The 16583-nt window shown below is 41.3% G+C and overlaps 2 protein-coding genes across 4 annotated transcripts; one reads left to right on the forward strand and one right to left on the reverse strand.

Moving 5' to 3' along the window:
- Window positions 1–384: 384 nt before the first annotated feature.
- On the reverse strand, window positions 385–3975 carry LOC115373295 (neurofilament medium polypeptide). 2 transcript variants are annotated; one of them, XM_030071608.1, is made up of 5 exons: window positions 3501–3975; window positions 2562–2616; window positions 1529–1640; window positions 1326–1434; window positions 385–1295 (listed from the first exon to the last, which is right to left on the reverse strand). In XM_030071608.1, the coding sequence occupies exons 1-5, from the start codon at window positions 3792–3794 to the stop codon at window positions 942–944; spliced, it is 924 nt and encodes a 307-aa protein (XP_029927468.1). In that variant the 5' UTR covers window positions 3795–3975; the 3' UTR covers window positions 385–941. The 2 variants fall into 2 exon arrangements, with proteins under 2 accessions (XP_029927468.1, XP_029927467.1); XM_030071607.1 differs by having other exon boundaries at window positions 386–1434.
- A 5554-nt stretch (window positions 3976–9529) lies between these two features.
- On the forward strand, window positions 9530–16025 carry them4 (thioesterase superfamily member 4). Of its 2 annotated transcripts, none has more exons than XM_030071562.1 (6): window positions 9530–9959; window positions 11820–12012; window positions 12952–13114; window positions 14089–14199; window positions 15283–15407; window positions 15519–16025. In XM_030071562.1, exons 1-6 carry the CDS (start codon window positions 9831–9833, stop codon window positions 15560–15562), a joined length of 765 nt encoding a protein of 254 aa, XP_029927422.1. In that variant the 5' UTR covers window positions 9530–9830; the 3' UTR covers window positions 15563–16025. The 2 variants fall into 2 exon arrangements, with proteins under 2 accessions (XP_029927422.1, XP_029927423.1); XM_030071563.1 differs by having other exon boundaries at window positions 11823–12012.
- Window positions 16026–16583: the final 558 nt, after the last annotated feature.

Genomic DNA, 16583 nt, shown 5'->3' on the forward strand with positions numbered 1-16583 from the left:
GTACTTAACGTTACCGTCCACCACTGTTGCCAACCGTCCATTAAAACACAGTCTCTTCCTGCAATTGAGACGTAAAAAGGCGTTCTGCTTCATAAGGGACACGAGTAGTCCTATATGGGGGAGATCAAATTAGATAAATCAGGCCAGTTATGGAGAAACTCTATGAGACTGATGGAAAACCCGCTGCTCTGTTATACCTCAGCATATCGGAGATGGTCTGTTCCAATACCAAAAAGTTTGAAAAATGGCTACAGTATTTGATTCTCTGTCAAAAAAGAAGAAAATAAAACAAAACTATAGGACAGAATGAGAAAACAAATGCCCATGGCTAGTCTGCATTAGTTACAAGGTTTATAAGGCAAACTGTACCATCTACCATAATTTCTTTCCTGTAAAGTATGCCACAAAGAGGCTAAATGATTTGAAACGGCATCTGTTGAAGAGGGTCACAGCATGAATGAGGAATGCATCGATAACATAAAAACTTCTTTATTTTTGTCAGCAACCCGAATCCAGCAGCACCAAGTATGTTAGACTCACACTGTGCAAAGCACTATGCACAAGAGCCTTATTTCTGCATGATAACGTGAAGGTCCGGGGCTTTCGTATGTCTCCATTATGCTATTTCACATTGTCAGTATATCACCAAGATCCAAAGAAAAAACAGAGCCCCAAACCAAAATTTATAGTTACAGTTTGATAACATCGATTGATGCTGTAACAGTCAAGAACAAGCCTACAAAACAGATCTGTAATTAGGCTCAAGAACATCCCCATGCTTTCCCGTATAGGCCGGCTATAGGCTTGCACCTGTGCAACACATCCTGTGCAAATATATCACCTGGACCAGGTTGTTCATGTCTTATCAAAAATGATGTTCTTCCTTAAGTGCTGAGGCGTTTAATGGTGGACTCTACAGCTCCTAAACAGATCCTAATACCTCATCTGGCTTTTGGGGCCTCTGCTTTAGCATCCTCTTGTTTAGGGGCCTCAGCCTTGGGCTCCTCTTGTTTAGGGGCCTCAGCCTTGGGTGCATCTTGTTTGGGGGCCTCAGCCTTTGGCTCCTCTTGTTTAGGGGCCTCGGCCTTGGGTGCATCTTGTTTAGGGGCCTCGGCCTTTGGCTCCTCTTGTTTAGGGGCCTCAGCTTTGGGCTCCTCTTGTTTAGGGGCCTCAGCCTTGGGTGCATCTTGTTTAGGGGCCTCGGCCTTGGGCTCTTCTTGTTTAGGGGCCTCGGCCTTGGGTGCATCTTGCTTAGGGGCCTCAGCTTTGGGCTCCTCTTGTTTAGGGGCCTCGGCCTTGGGTGCATCTTGTTTAGGGGCCTCGGCCTTGGGCTCCTCTTGTTTAGGGGCTTCGGCCTTGGGCTCCTCTTGTTTAGGGGCCTCGGCCTTGGCAGGGTTGGAGCCCTCCTTAGTATCTGTGATGCCGCACAGACGCCTTTGAGAGACAGTGAAACAATTCAAGGTTAGTAAATGAATAGAAATCAACAAGCAGGAGTTAAAGCGAGCATCCGGTGTGGTGATGAACTTACTTAGCCTCTGCTGAGTCTTTCACAAAGTCACACACTTTGCTCCGCTGCTCTAGTTGCTGTTTCAGTGATGCCACCTCTCCTTCCCAGCTGGTCTTCTGCTTATTAAATTCATCTGCAGGTATGAGAGTCACATTACATTAGAAGTTTGTGATGTAATGTTTTACATATAAAAGTCAAGGTTAGTACTACCACTTAATGTCCAATTCTTCAGTCAGATGAATAAACTGAAGCAACTAAATGCTGCGTGATTGTTCTGTCTGCCGCCACAACCTGCCAGCTAAAGGATGCAACAAAAGTTTTGGTGTTAACTTTACTATGTGCAGTATTTCTATAATGTTAAAATATCACATAGCATCGGGTTCTAGGTGTGTGCACAAAACCAGTGCAGTATGTGGCTATTCCAGTCTATAATTTCTGTGTTTATGATTCATGGACGTTCACAAACATCAGCCTACAAATGCCAAATGTTTGGTCTGATGTTATTGCCATTCTTGCAAATTTATGATGTGCATTCTATGTTTAAAGTATTTTACAGGCACTGGATAGTTATTGATAATGATGCGGTAGTTTCAGACATTGTTTTTTTTTTTTTTTTTTTTTTTTTTTATGACCCATAATATTAGGTTGGAAAACAAGCCGAGATTTTTCTAGGGCTGTTTTTAATTTTTAGTGTGTTTGGCTAAAGCTGTGTAATCTGCAGTGAGGAAAATCTAATCTACTGAAGGTTTAGGTCATTCAAAAGACCTGTTTCTGTTTTGAAGCATACAGTAGTTACCTGATGACAGATTCAGGACAAAAATAATCTCTATAGTCCTAAATTACAATAAACACACATATATATTGGCTCATTATTTCTCATTTTTAAATAAACAGTGACTAACTAATTCTGTGAGGGACAGAAGGGGAACTGATGAAGCGTTTGTTGAGGTTATTGTGATGAACATTACTCCCTCTAGTGACCTAAATAAATAAATAAATAAATAAATAAATAAATAAATCACACAATTATTAAACCACAGTATACAGGACTTACGATTGAGGCCATTGATTTCTGACTGCAACTTTCCCAGCTCGTCACTTATCTCTTTCTGTAGATGGAAAGGAAATTTATGATGACTCAGATCTGGCTGAGATACAGAAGCCCAGGAGAAACTAGAGACTAGAGGCTCCTTAAAAGTTTGCATTGCTTAGAACAAAAGTAGTAGGTTCCCTGTAGTTGCAATTAACCGCATGTCTGTCAGTAAATTTGACTTTTTGCGGACACAGTAGGATATATTTTATTGATTATGTAATTCTACTGTTGGTGTTAGTGTGTGTGTGTGTGTGTGTGTGTGTGTGTGTGTGTGTGTGTGTGTGTACACGTGTGTAAGGGGGTAGATTTCTTTTAAGATACGGATGCAAATACTGGACAGGCGGAAACAACACACACCTGCTCCAACCTGTTTTACTTTATCTCATTTATTCTATTTTATTGCTGCCTTGCTATCTGCTCTCCCTGAACACAAGTTTCCTCATGTCAATGGGACCGAGCTGATGGAAATTAGAGAAACATTTAAATGCCAAATAATTTAGGGCTAAAATACTAACCAAAAAGTAAAACTATGACATGAGGCTGTTCTTTCTAGTTACTTCTCCACACAGATAAACAACCAGTCACACCCAGCATGACAGTGGCCATTCAGCTGGAGTTCAACTCATAGACAAATCATCTGCTTTTATACTCACAGAAGTGACGTGGAGGAGTGTGCGCCCACCTAAACCCAGTGCGCCCACATCTCAACCCCAATCTCTATGACTTACATGCCAACACTGTAAAAATCATAATAAACCTGTATAGATGTTTAGCCTAGTTCTGTTGTATTTAAGGATCATTTTTTAAAGTCTATGCCGGTCATATATCTACAGGTTTCTTTTTTCTTTTGGATAGATTTGATAACGTTTGACCATACTGCCACCTTTCTCTCTTTCCCACCTTGTCCGACTGGCAGATGTTCGCCGCATCTGTCTTCTCCTTTTCCGTGGTCTTTAGAGACTCCATTTCTTTGGCAACCTTGTCGATCTCAACCCTGAGCTGACTCTGCAGGTTCCGAGAGTTGTCCATCTCTCCGTACAGGTCGTCGAGCACATCCTGCGTCACTCGGAGTTTAATATCCTGGAACCTGCGCTGCTTCTCCGCCGCGACCACCCGCTTCTTGCGCAGCTTCATCAGCCCCATTAAAGAGAGCGTCGCCAGCAGAGACAAGGCGATGCACACGGCGAGCCTCATGCTTTAACAGGGAAGTGTGTCCGCTCGTACCGGCGCAGCCAACTCTACCTGTTGATGGGTATAATCTTATGGCAGAGGTAGGCGCAGCGCCACCTTTCTAATTTCCATGCAGGACACACAGGAACCTGTTGTGCTGCAGCTTCAGCGAATTCTCATCCGCAATTCAGAGCGAGCCTGGATCGTTTTCCCGTTTGTCACACCTCTCTTCGTCTATCTAAAATGATAAAATAAAAAAATAAAAAAGAAGAAGAAGAACAGAAACGCACCTGAGCAAGGTGTCTGACTCAATCACAACTGCTTTTGCCGGTATTGCACTTGGATTACTGTGTGATGTGTCTAGGTGTGCAATTCCCCCAGGCTGTCAAGACCTGAAAAACACGCCTGGTCTGTGTGTGTGTGTGTGTGTGTGAGAGAGAGAGAGAGAGAGAGAGAGAGGAGGTGGAGGTGGTGGTGGTGGTGGGGGAGGGAGGTGGGGGGGTATCATGTCTTCCACACATTGATCAAACCCCTACCTGTAGAATTCAATTCTGCTGGCAACAACATGAACATGCCGGTATTCCATTTTAACCCTGCAGACATACTGTTAGTGTGTAACTCAGCTATTCCATTTATTCAGGGCCATGTGTAATACTTTGAAACAGGTATCATGTGTCCAAAGGAAGAGGCAGCCTGTGATGCAAATCCTGTAATTCCAGTGAAGCGCAATTGCCATAGTGTTTGTATGGGTGTGTACCAGGGAGAGAGAGAGAGAGTCACACAAACGAGGAAGTGAGCATAATGACATTCAAACAAGCATCTAGTTCAGCAGGTGGAACAGGTTACACACACAAGAGCCAAGCTGACAAACTTGGGGTAGGAATTTTAGAAAGCTCGTGCAGTCTCCTTCATGCCGACATTATCGCCTGGCCGGAGAGTCACTGGTCAGCAGTGAAGAGGATCAGAGGAAATCACCGCTGCTTGGCCCTTTTCTCTCTTTTCTTTCCTTGCCTCAGTCAAGATGAAGTTTGTGCCTGTTCTGTCTTTTCTCAGCGTGGGTTTGATGGTTGTGATCATAACCCAGGCGGTATGGCAGGAGCTTAACCTGCACTCTTTGAAAGACAACACAGAGAAGAGCTCGGCCAGGATCAAGAGCAAAGAGGAGGCCATCATCAAAGTGAAAAGTGACATCCAGGACCTGAAGAACGCAGTGGGAATCCTCAACAATAAGAAGTTTGAAGTGATGGAACAGAAGGGAGAGATGCTGAGACGTGCAGCGGACATGGATGCCAAGCTGGAGACCTGTCACACAGATAAGGTATAGGACACACACACACACACACACACACACACACACGTGTACAAATAATAAATGTATGCAATTCCATACAATTACAATTGGATGTTGCACAATGTGTTCGTTACACATGTATTTTTTTGTGACATATTCCAGTATATTAAATTATATAAAGCGCACATGTTGCCCAGTAGTACAGTGTTGATTACATGAACTTGCTGTGCCAGAATCAGGTTTGGACACACACAAAAGTCACACTGTAATTGTCTTTGATAGCAGAATTAAAATGTGTGGATATCCCATTGTAAGTTAGATACAGTAGCCCTGTCCTCACCGCATGCATCTGTCTACCACACAAAGACAAACTCTTTGACCTCTCTCCACATTAGGAAGACTCTGTAAGGAGGAAGACAGAAATGTCAGACAGCCTTACTAAAGTCAAAGGTAAGGCAATTTTTTTTTTTACTTGCTGTATAGTGAAAGCTCACAAATCCAGTTCTGCACACATTGTTCAAATCTGTAAACCCATTTACATCAGAAGTAATCTACATAAGAAAATAAGAGAAACCACAGTGTTCACTCCCGTACCTCAACTAATCTTTATCTGGGGTAATTGAGAGAGATAAAATGGGCTGTGGCTGCTGAGACCTGTCATGGCACTGGCCACTGAAATACCAGTCAGTTAGTCAAATACTGACATTCCTGGAATAGCCATCGCATGTTTCATTTTAACACTGAAGAAAGGGAGCAAGCTGGAACACACTGTAACTGAACTGTTGGATATCCTCATGAGCACGATCTCCAAAATGTAAAATACTCACAGTGCATCTCTGTCATGGAAAGGCCTGCAGAGCACACTTTGACTTTAAGAGCCTCATAAGGGTGGAGGTGCTTTCCATAGATGGATCTGCTGCTGTTTTTTTATACACTGTTGTGTCACTGTCAACAGACTGCTCTGTCTAGGTGTGTTATTGACTTTATATGTATCAACACTAACCCACTGTCACTGCCTGCTTGGCCAGATTGCCCTTGGAGAAGGGGATTTTGGTCTCAGTGGGTCCCTCCAAATTTAATAAATGTTAAATTAAAAAAGTAATAATAAAGAATGGAGTGCTATACCTATAAGGGAGACAATAAAAATCATCATGCAGAGCTCCTGGCAGACTACCCAAAGGTTTCAGGCAATGACCTGCACACCTTGCTCAAATCCTAACTGACTTTAGAAAAAACATAAAATAACTTAATTAGTCTTTATTGATGTCTGTGTTACTTTCTTAACTGAAAATGTGTTCAAGCAAAAAATCCCATCTCAAACTGTGTCCATAGTAACGATTGTTTCTCTTCCTATCTTGCTGTGTCAATATCCTTTTCTGCAGCTGAACAGGATGAAGCAAAACAGAAGGCTCAGGCGGAGATCCAGCAGTTAAAACAGCAGATTCTGAATAGAGACCGGGCCATTTGCACATTTGTGGATCTGACTAATGAGGAAGGGCGGTAAGATATTGCACATACAATATATGGTCAGGCACACCATCCAGTCCAGAAGTCCAGAACAGAGTCCTGACACCTTCAGCAGTAAAACAATGTGAAGTTCTGCGCACTAAATTTTAAAAAATCTTTTTTCCGTATTTCTTATTTTGCAGGAGGCTGTGTGCAAATGCTTAAGCCTACATCTGAAGTCAGCTCGCAAGGACTCGGCATTTAACATTAACTCTTCAAAATGGACCACTGCCATGCGAAAAGGGAGACAGTGTGACTTCTTTCAGCAACAGAGTGGCAGATGAACGACATTCAGAGGATTTCCAGAGTCCCTCTTGAGAGAGAGCAGCAGAGCGTGAGATGTAGCAAAAGTCATGTTAATTAACGTGTAAAAGACAGTAAACATTTTTTTTCCATAAAAATATAAGTGTGACACACCGAACTCAGAAACAGAGAGAGAGAGAGAATAGGTTGGAGTTGTTACCCCCTGTTCAGCATTTGCATCTGTATTTTAAAACCTTTGCCCCTCGTCAAACCAGTGAATCTGCATTCTCTAACACTTCTAAAACCACCCCACAGGCACACATGCATATGGTCCTGCTGGCCTGCCTACTGGCCAATGCTTCACACAAACCTGAGTGGTTACCAGCAATCAGGAGAGCACCTGTGAGTGTGTGTCATGCTTTGTCTGAGAAATATTTAGATCAGTGGATCCCAACCCAGTCCTCAAGGCCCCCCTGTCCTGCAGGTCTTTGTTCCAGCTTGACTCTTGCACACCTGACCCAGTTAAGGCCCACGCACCTTCATGCATGCCCTGTACAGGTAGATCTGTTTCATCCAATCAGCATGAAGCCTTTAACTGGATCTGAACAAAAACCTGCAGGACAGCGGGGCCTTTAGGACCGAGTTGGGAACCACTCATTTTAGTTAATCATCATACATGCCTCATAGACTGTGTAGTTTAGATGAGCAGTACTTCCTTCTCCTCTGTTAAAACATCACACACACTGGATGGTAATATTATCATCAGTGACTCATTTTTCATCACTTTTCCATGGATGAAAACTGATTAACCAATTTTCACCCTCACTTGAAATAATCATGTGTCTGGTGTTTGCTGACACTGACACTCAGACGCTTCCCCAAATACATCACAAAATGCCAAACTGAGTTAGGAATTGAAATATGAATGACTTGTAGTGGTTAAAGGTGTAATAAGTAAGGGTTTTACAGTCTCATAGCACCGTTATATATGATATGTCTGGAGAGCTTGGCGGAAAAAAAAACTATCCATCCAAAGCCGCTCGTCTATTCAGGTTTTCAGCAGCTCAAGGAGGAGGACAGTGCCTCGAGCAGACAACCTGCACTGCAACGCTGTTTGCTGAGAAAGCAGTAATTTTATACCTTGATATATTACCTCTACACTAAGCGTTTTATTTAATCTCTATTTAGATATAATTACTCGTCTCTGTTATGGAAATATGCCTTATTTATGTCAATGTAAGCTGTGCCTGACCTTGTTTATGTTGCAGAAATTCCCTGGTTATCAACAAAGGTTTATCAGAGTCCTACATTACCTAATGCACCTTTAACAGGACATCCCTTATATAGAGGAACCTGCTGTGCTGCTATGCATATTGTCGGGCATATCCAAATCACAGGCCAAATTTATCTTTATTTCCCCCTAAGCAGCAATATAGTCAAAGCAGGTGGTTTGGGCATGCAATATCCAGCAGACAACAACACTGCTGTGGATTTTACTTTCGCTTTTGAGAGCTGGAACTCAATTTTATTTGGGGCTGGCATATTTAGTCACAGCAAATTTGGAACAAGTGTCACTGGACAGGCCGGAGAGGAAAGAAAACTGAGGGGGAAAAAAATAACAAACTGTTCTCAGTCATGTTCCTCTACCTCCCCCTAGTGCAGGGCCGGGGGTAGTGCAGCCTAAAACCTATAGGCCATATTCACTCTGTTGCTCAAAGGAGACCTAATTTTAATTTTAGGGGGTGAATATCTACAGGACACAGTTTCAAAACGGACCGGGTCATTTCTCCAGTTCAATACACAGACACTGGCACACCTTCAGCTTTCTGTGATAATAATCAATTGCAGAGATCATGCCAGCACATTTTAAACCCTAACCCTAACCTTTTACTATATTAAAATAAAGTCTTTATTCTTCATCTTATCTGCATCTTTATCATTTGTGGAAGATTTCTTGAACGTCCTTTCTCAACGTTTCTTTCTCAAAACTTAATTTAATGTCTTTTTCTTGAAAAAAAAAAAAATACTGTCACATTTGTGTGTTTTATCTGTTTACTTTTATCTTTTAATTTTTTGTCACTTTGGTTGAGTTTTGGTGTTTGATTGTTGTTGCTTTTCTTTAATCTTCCCTTGTTTGTGACGCACATTGTATGTTTGTTGTTAAATAAATGAACACCACCAAACACTTTGCGGGTAGTAGCAGTAAACTAAGTGATCTATTGTAATGATTAGCCTTATATACATTTAATTTGAGTTCAGTTCACCGTGGGAAATGTGTTCAGAGAAAGTGCGGCAAAAGAATAGAATAGAACAGAATATAATACAATAGAATGGGACAGAATACAATCGAATAGAATTGGTATAGATTAGTACAGTATAGAATAGAATAGCACAGTGTGGAATAGAATAGAATAGAATAGAATAGAATAGAATAGAATAGAATAGAATGTGTCAGGGCCGCTAAAGACAGCAAGCACACATCCATTAAATATGAAATTAAAGTAAATATTATTAAAGTAATGGATATTGCACTGAAAACATCGTGTGTTGCGCTAAATGTTACGTAGCCTATTACAAGACAGTTGGCATGGAAACCAATGTAACAGGAACTAGCTCTCCTCCTCAGCCAATCACAATGCAAACTGTGGATCATGTGATGTAAACTCTTTTGGGGTTTTACATCACATGGGTGTTCCCACTCCTCGTGTGTGAAGCGCGACCGGAAGTTGCCGGAGACAGATGACACACATGAAAGTCATCCGCAGACACCGAAAAGGCAGCGAAAGGCAGCAAACCGTGTTTCATAATGTATCGATAGCGGCAGACCGTTTGCTCTGTAGTAACAGTAACGTTAGCCCTGAAATACATCCTGTTTAATTGAGGAGGTTTGGGTTGGAGCACAGAAAGCTAATGGTCTCATTGAATTTCTCAGGCTTAGGTAAATGGTCACAGTGAAGCGGCTGGTTGGATAACATTAGTAGTGTTAGCATCAGGTCAAGGCTCCCTCCGCCACCCTCGTCATGATCAGGAGCGGTGCCCAGATGGCGAGGAGGCTGTCAGCGGGCTTCCTGAGCCGCGGCCCCCTCTTTTCCGCTGGGGCTCCGGCCGCCGGCGTGCCGCTCGGCCCCGGCACCGTGCGCACCATGGTGGTAGGTCAGCCCGTGTGCTACTTGAAAGAAAATGTGTGGTGTTTTGTTGTTTGCTCTTTTTTTGAATAGGGTTTTGTCCTGTGTGTGCCTTTTTGAACCCACCCGGTGGCTTCATTGTTATTTTCCTTCCAGACATTTCTCCTTCTGTGATGCTCTGTAGTTTTCCACGGCAGAACAGAAATTAAAAAAGCTGCAGCAAAACTAAGAGGAACCTCATCTCGACAGCCATATAAACCTCCATCAAGCAGTATTGACTGATTAGACAGATTCAAATCACTATCACCAGGATGTACCATAACCTTCTCCAGTTCTCTGACCAACTTTCTACTCCTGGTTTGTGGAAACGCTGTCTGTATGCACTGACAAAATGTTGTATGTTTACAGACATTCAGCACATAAAAAAAACTAGCCTCACCTGTTTCTTGCTAAAAGATGTGAGCCACCTTAAAGGTGGTCCATACATGCAAGAATGGCTAACATGAAGAAGCCTAAAAATATGGAAATGAAACTGAAAAGTAAAACTAGTAGGATTTGGTCAATGGAATAAACCTAGCTGCACCTTTGAGAGCACAAACAGTTGAGTTATGTTGTAGTGTATGCCTTAGTTAAATCAGCTAAAAATGTATGAGGCTCTTTGATCAGCAGGGGCAAAATGCAACCATTCAGAGCCGTGCAAAATACAGCAACATAAACCCCTCAGCTGTAAATGACATGTTTTTACTACCTTAATTTTCTAAATGTCGTCACAATGTGGTTACTATGTGTTCACTGGGGTGCACTGAACTGTGGCGGGAGTGGTAGAGAAAGCAGGATGAGTATTAGGAGGATTATAGAGGAGTAGTTGGGGGTGCAGTGGTGGTGGGAGTGGAGGCAGGAGCAGGGCTAGTTGTAGTTAGAGAGATAGAGATAGTTAGAGATAGTTGTAGGAGTAGTTGGATTATCAGCAAACATTAGCAAGAGTAGGAGAAGAAGAAGTAGGTGAAGGAGGAGTAGGAGGAGCGGTTTGAAGAAGTAGGAGTAGTCGTAAAGTAGTAGTAGTAAGTAAGTAGTAGTAAAAGACATCTGTGAAGTGCACTGATTACGTTGGATTTAATGCTTAATGGATTTAGTGGGATGTTGCATTGCCAGCAAAAATTCATTTGTTTGTGTGATACAAAATCAAAAGAGAGGTAAAAAAAAAAAAAAAAAATCAGCACTGGTGCACAGTCACAGCAGGGACATTACCACCACTGCAAGAAGAATTGTAATTTTTGCTTAACTGTTATCTCAAACCAAGTGGGGTCCAGAGGTTTTACAGGTATTATGATCATTTTTAGCACTATGACTGAAGCTTGAATAATAACTTGAAAAATAATAATAATGAGACAAAAGGACAAATCCATAAAGCATTTTTTTTCACTCATTCTGTCACTGTTCCTTACTTGATAAATTCAAATAAATACTACAATAATACTTTCTGGTATGGCTATAACCCTAAGGCAACCCTTACACCAAATGTGCATTTGTTGGTTTGGTTGTTATTTGGTTTAAAAACACAGTATTTTTGACAGACAGTGATCCACTTCCATGACTTGAAATGTTCATTAAATAGTGGAAGTATAAAATTACAACCTACACATATCTATGTTTAATTGTGCAGCCCTACTTGTGGCCTAAAAAGTTAATTTCAGACTTGTCTGTAAAATGAAGATAGGTGGTGCATATTGAATAATGTATCAGCCATTCATTTATTTATTCATTAGAGAACATTGTTTCATTTTTCAGCGTGTCCTTCCACAGCCTTTACTGAGATCTTGTATTGCTATACACTAGGCTGGAGCCAGATAATTGAATAATGGTGCAGTACATGTTTCTGTCCAGCAGGCGTTGCCATGGCCTTTCTCCTCCCAGCCTCGGGACTTCAGCTTGCCCAACTCCTCATGGGGCTCGGAGATGATGCGCCTGTACGAGCACTACAACAGCCAGTGTGAGGTGGTCACCGAGGCAGGGGAGAGGCAGAGGGGGCCGTGGAGAAGACTGCCGAGCTACAACCGTTCTCTCAAGTACGCCACAGGTACATGGTCTCTACCGTTCAAGTATGTGACTGGTGTGTGCCCACTGGTGTGTGTGTGTGTGTGTGTGTGTGTGTGTGTGTGTGTGTGTGTGTGTGTGTGTGTGTGTGTGTGTGTGTGTGTGTGTGTGTGTGTGTGTGTGAGGGTGCAAGAGAGAGCCAGTGGGTTCATATGCTTATAAAGTGGAACAAGTAGAGAAAAGCAAATGGACTTTCTGCACAGCAAGCAGAGGTTCAGACTTTCCACATTCAAGAGTGATGATCAAATCCTTACTGATGCACTCACTCGTTGTGATTTTCTTCTATGGATCAACTGATAGTAATGTTTTTGGGCTGATACTTTTTATTATTGGTAATCAACCGATAACAAACTATTTAGGGTGGATACCCATTAGCAGTACATTTGAAAACTGCAGTGTCAAAAACCCCACAAAAAATCCTGAAAAACTCAAGAAAACAACTATATTTATATGTATTAAAATTCTAAAAAAAAATTAATTAATATTTGCATAAATTCTACAACTAAAAAAATGAAAACTGTAGCTCTTCTGGGGCAAAGGGCGAAATAAGGGCAAAATGCTGCAATTTGGTGTTTTTGTCTTTCTGTAAAACTAAGTTAAACACAAATCCAGTGAAAAGGGAGAGGAAAATTATAACCATATTACTGGAAACGTTTCACCGCCGCCTCGCCTTTTGTTCTGCTGTCATTAAGATGGAGAGGTGGCGTGTGAGTGGTTTTCATATCGGCCCTAGCACTGTTGAAATCTGTGTAGTGATTTGGATGCTGCACTGTGTACTCTCTAGATTGCAGAACTTTAATTATTTACCTTCATATTGCCCAAACAGGTTAAAGTCTTAACCATAAATGCCTGACCCACTGTTACATGTCGTGTTTATTACTTGGGCTGCTGCTGACTCTTGGCTCATCTGTTTGTCCCTCAGGTGGAGTTTATCTCAGTAAGTTAATCCAGTCGAAAGCTCGTCTCTTCACTCGGAACATCAGAGCGCCGGGAGCAGCGTTTGAGTATGTTGTGTTTGTCAACAAAGAAGAGCAGAGGTGTGTGTGTGTTTTCCAGGCCGGGCACCTGCTGGAGGGACCACCAGGGTGAGATATGACTGTGTATCATGGGTGTGGCCTTGACCCACATGACTTGGACTTAAGTCACAAATTTGATGACTAAAGACTCGACAAAATCAAGCAAGGCTTAATCTGATCAAATCAATCAAGAGTCAACTGTGTCTAAAGTTAAGGTTAGGTATCTGTTACCCAAATTGAATAACAGGTAAGATAAGATAACATATAGGCCAGGCAGATGTTCAATAAATTGTTAAATTAAGATTGGTGAAAAGCAGATTATGACTTTTTAAGGGCTCAAACGTCAAAGTTTAAGACTTCAACTTGACTTGGGATGTGCCTGTCTTGACCTGGGACTTGAATTCCAGGACTTGAGACTTACTTGGGACTTGTGGAACAGTGACTTGGCCCACTGTTACCACTGATACCACTGTTTTTTTCAGACTGAGCATGAGTTGCACACAATACCATGGAAATACTGCAGAAATAGAGTTCTGTTAAACTCTGAAATATTTGATGGTGCATGTAATGACATTATTGCTTCTGCAAAAAGAAATAAATCTTTCCAACTCTGAGTAATGTAAAAACAACTGAAAGAAACCATACTGCATTACTGATGTAGTGGGTAGTTAGTGAACAATTTTAATATAACCCTCCAAACCCAGGTTAATACATCTCGAAAGTGGCAACTATACTATCGGTCTACCAGAGTTCCCACAGGCCTTGAAAATCCTTGAAAGTTTGTAGATTTTAGGAAAACTATAATATGCCCTACAAATGTTTTTGAAAATGAATACTATGTCATTTTAAAATGAATGATTTCACCAGAACTTCTTGTCTTGATAAGGTCATGAATAAAGATGATGATGTTAGTTTGGACCTTTTGAGTGCATGAGTTTCAATAAACAAGACCTTTAAAGCTCCTCAGAAGTGCTTAAAATCCCCACCTTTGATGCATAAATGAATGTGGGAACCTGCTCTGAAGGAAGTGTGTGTTATTTCAGGCATGTCCATGGGGGGGCAATAGCCACAATGATTGACGCTGTGACAGGGACTCATGCGGCTTACCTCTCTGGACCGGTCATGACTGCCAACCTCAACATCAACTACCGCAGGTAAAAAAAAAAAAAAAAAATGTTATTATGAACACACAACTGTAACAACAAATTAATGTTGATACCCAACAAACAGCCACAGACTTAATTAATTCATCCATATTTTAAAACCTATAAGCTAGTCGTTATTTCAAACTTCAGGGTTTTACTACAGTTTTCAGTACTGTGTGTTTGCTGATAGTGGATAGTGGGCATCCCACTGCCTGTGGTCAGACAAACACTGAAATATTCTCTGTGCTCAAGGGCTGAGTTGCGCTGGCTGGTGACTTGTTACTTTGTTCAAATAAACTTGATTTGTTCAAAAAGAGCAGAACTGCAGTCTTGTAAAGCAGACATCATGTTAAAAAAGTACGCAAATTGCACTAAACCCTCAGTTGTCAATATGGATATACTGCTCAAAGTGGGATATAGTGAAAATACAATATTGAAATTGCAATGTGCAATGTTATTATATCAGATATTTTGTTTTGTTAACTGTATCTTTTTAAACAATAAATCATTTGACATTGGATTTTTTTCCTCCATTAATTATATGTCTAGCTCTTCTACTTTAACTACTTGTCTTTTTCTGATTCATCAGCAATACATTACCTGTGTTAAATAGGTTAAACGTGTTAGAATTTAAAATAACTTGGGAAATGTTTACTTTGGGGTGCTTGGATAATGGCAGGCAGGCAGGGGGCACCATTTGAGTCGCATCGGCATAATAACATAAAGAGCATGGTGTGATTATCTGTCTGGTTGCACCTCAGAGAGATAGAGCAGCGCTGCAGGTGATTAATCAGCTCCCAAGATCATTTATCTTGCAGGACTTAAAAATTGCTCTGTGCCAAAATGTCTGTGTAAATTTTAAAGCCTCTTATCTTCTCCTTAACCTCTTCTATTTAAAGTCACAGCCGTTTGTTTAATCTGTTAAATTATGTCATAGTACAATAATCTGTGGTGTTCTACTATAGCCATGTGAGCACACTGCTGGTCCTGCCTCAGTGCTCAGTGTGTTTGTTTAATAATGCCAGTTATTCAGTCAGACTGCAGTTATTTTCAGGTCAATATTGTCCTGACATGCACCTTTCTTGTCCCAAGCCCCATCCCCCTGGGAAGTACAGTGTTGATTGAATCCTGTCTGGATAAGAACGAAGGCAGAAAAACATTTCTGTCATGTAAAGTGACCAGCACCGATGGCTCCAAACTACATACAGAAGCAACCGGTAACAATTACACACACACACACACACGTGCATTTATAGTATGTGATGGGGCATGTCAGTGTGAAGACATGTTTTCTCACTGCTCTGTTTTCTGTCATGACTATCGTGCAGGATTGTTCCTGTCCATCACCGTCGGCAAGCTGCTGGGAGTGTGATACACACACACCACTCCACAAAACACCCAGAGTCAGCAAGCTGAGGCCAGAATGAGTGTGCATGTGAGCGTGAGTGTGTCATTGCTTTGGAGACTTTTTTTTTTTAAGAGTTTAATTTTTCAAAAGATGTATTATGAAATAATTCCTGTTAGTTATGACCTTTTTTTTTTTTTTTTTTTTTTTTTTTTACCTCAGGTAGCCATACGATCCATTGTCGAGTGCACTAGTAGCATATCTTGGATACTCTTTCATACAGACTTGAAAAACATGAGATAAAAATCTTACATATCTAAACTTTTTGCTATTTATTGAATTGTATGTTAAGGGTATGTATTGTTTCTTAACATAACTGATGATTTTATTTAAACATTGGGGCCTTTAGGGTTTGAGATGACTCCTCATGAATTTTGTTAATATTTTGTTTCCTCTAATAAAACCTTGCCTAATGGTGTTACACAGATGACAGGCAGCACGTCTTTTTATTTATTTGTTGTTTGATGGATTTATGCACTTAGCAGAAGTTAGAGTTCAAACTTTGTTCTGTTAATAAATATGGGTAGGCTTGAGAAGATGAAATTGTTTTATTTTAGTCACCAAGCCTGGGAGCTGCATCTCTCGCTTAAACCTCTCATTTCTGAAAATGGGGCACCTGAAAATGGGATGTTGCTATTGCCTCGCCATGTGGTGGATGTGGTTATCTGTGACTGTGAGGTTTGGACTTGCATTCAGAAGGTATGTCAAGTATCGGAGGGTTCACTGAAATTTACAGTGGAGGAGTAATCTAGGTGCTAGTTACCACTGTGACGTTTGGGAGGATTCTCTCAGTCGCTCTGGCAGACTGAACAAGTTCCTTTTAGTCAGGGGAGCTGATGCATGCCACAGTGTTACCATAACTGTAAATCACACTATCCACATCACAGACTTCTGTACTGATTTGGCAGTACAGAGCTGAACCAGTGTTCTCATTACCAACACCTGAAAATAGCAGGCACAAGACTAATTCCGCTTGCATACACATTAT

This window comes from Myripristis murdjan, chromosome 16, assembly GCF_902150065.1.
Source record: "Myripristis murdjan chromosome 16, fMyrMur1.1, whole genome shotgun sequence".
NCBI lineage: Eukaryota > Metazoa > Chordata > Actinopteri > Holocentriformes > Holocentridae > Myripristis > Myripristis murdjan.

Bases quoted from the DNA above. Each gene is read 5' to 3' on its own strand.
- LOC115373295 (XM_030071607.1), bottom strand. From the start codon at position 3,794: ATGAGGCTCGCCGTGTGCATCGCCTTGTCTCTGCTGGCGACGCTCTCT. The intron at 2,617-3,500 runs GTGGGAAAGAGA...TTCCATCTACAG, and splicing joins ACATCTGCCAGTCGGACAAG to AAAGAGATAAGTGACGAGCT. The intron at 1,641-2,561 runs GTAAGTCCTGTA...TCATACCTGCAG, and splicing joins AGAAATCAATGGCCTCAATC to ATGAATTTAATAAGCAGAAG.
- them4 (XM_030071562.1), top strand. From the start codon at position 9,831: ATGATCAGGAGCGGTGCCCAGATGGCGAGGAGGCTGTCAGCGGGCTTC. The intron at 12,013-12,951 runs GTACATGGTCTC...TTTGTCCCTCAG, and splicing joins TTCTCTCAAGTACGCCACAG to GTGGAGTTTATCTCAGTAAG. The intron at 15,408-15,518 runs GTAACAATTACA...ACTATCGTGCAG, and splicing joins ACTACATACAGAAGCAACCG to GATTGTTCCTGTCCATCACC.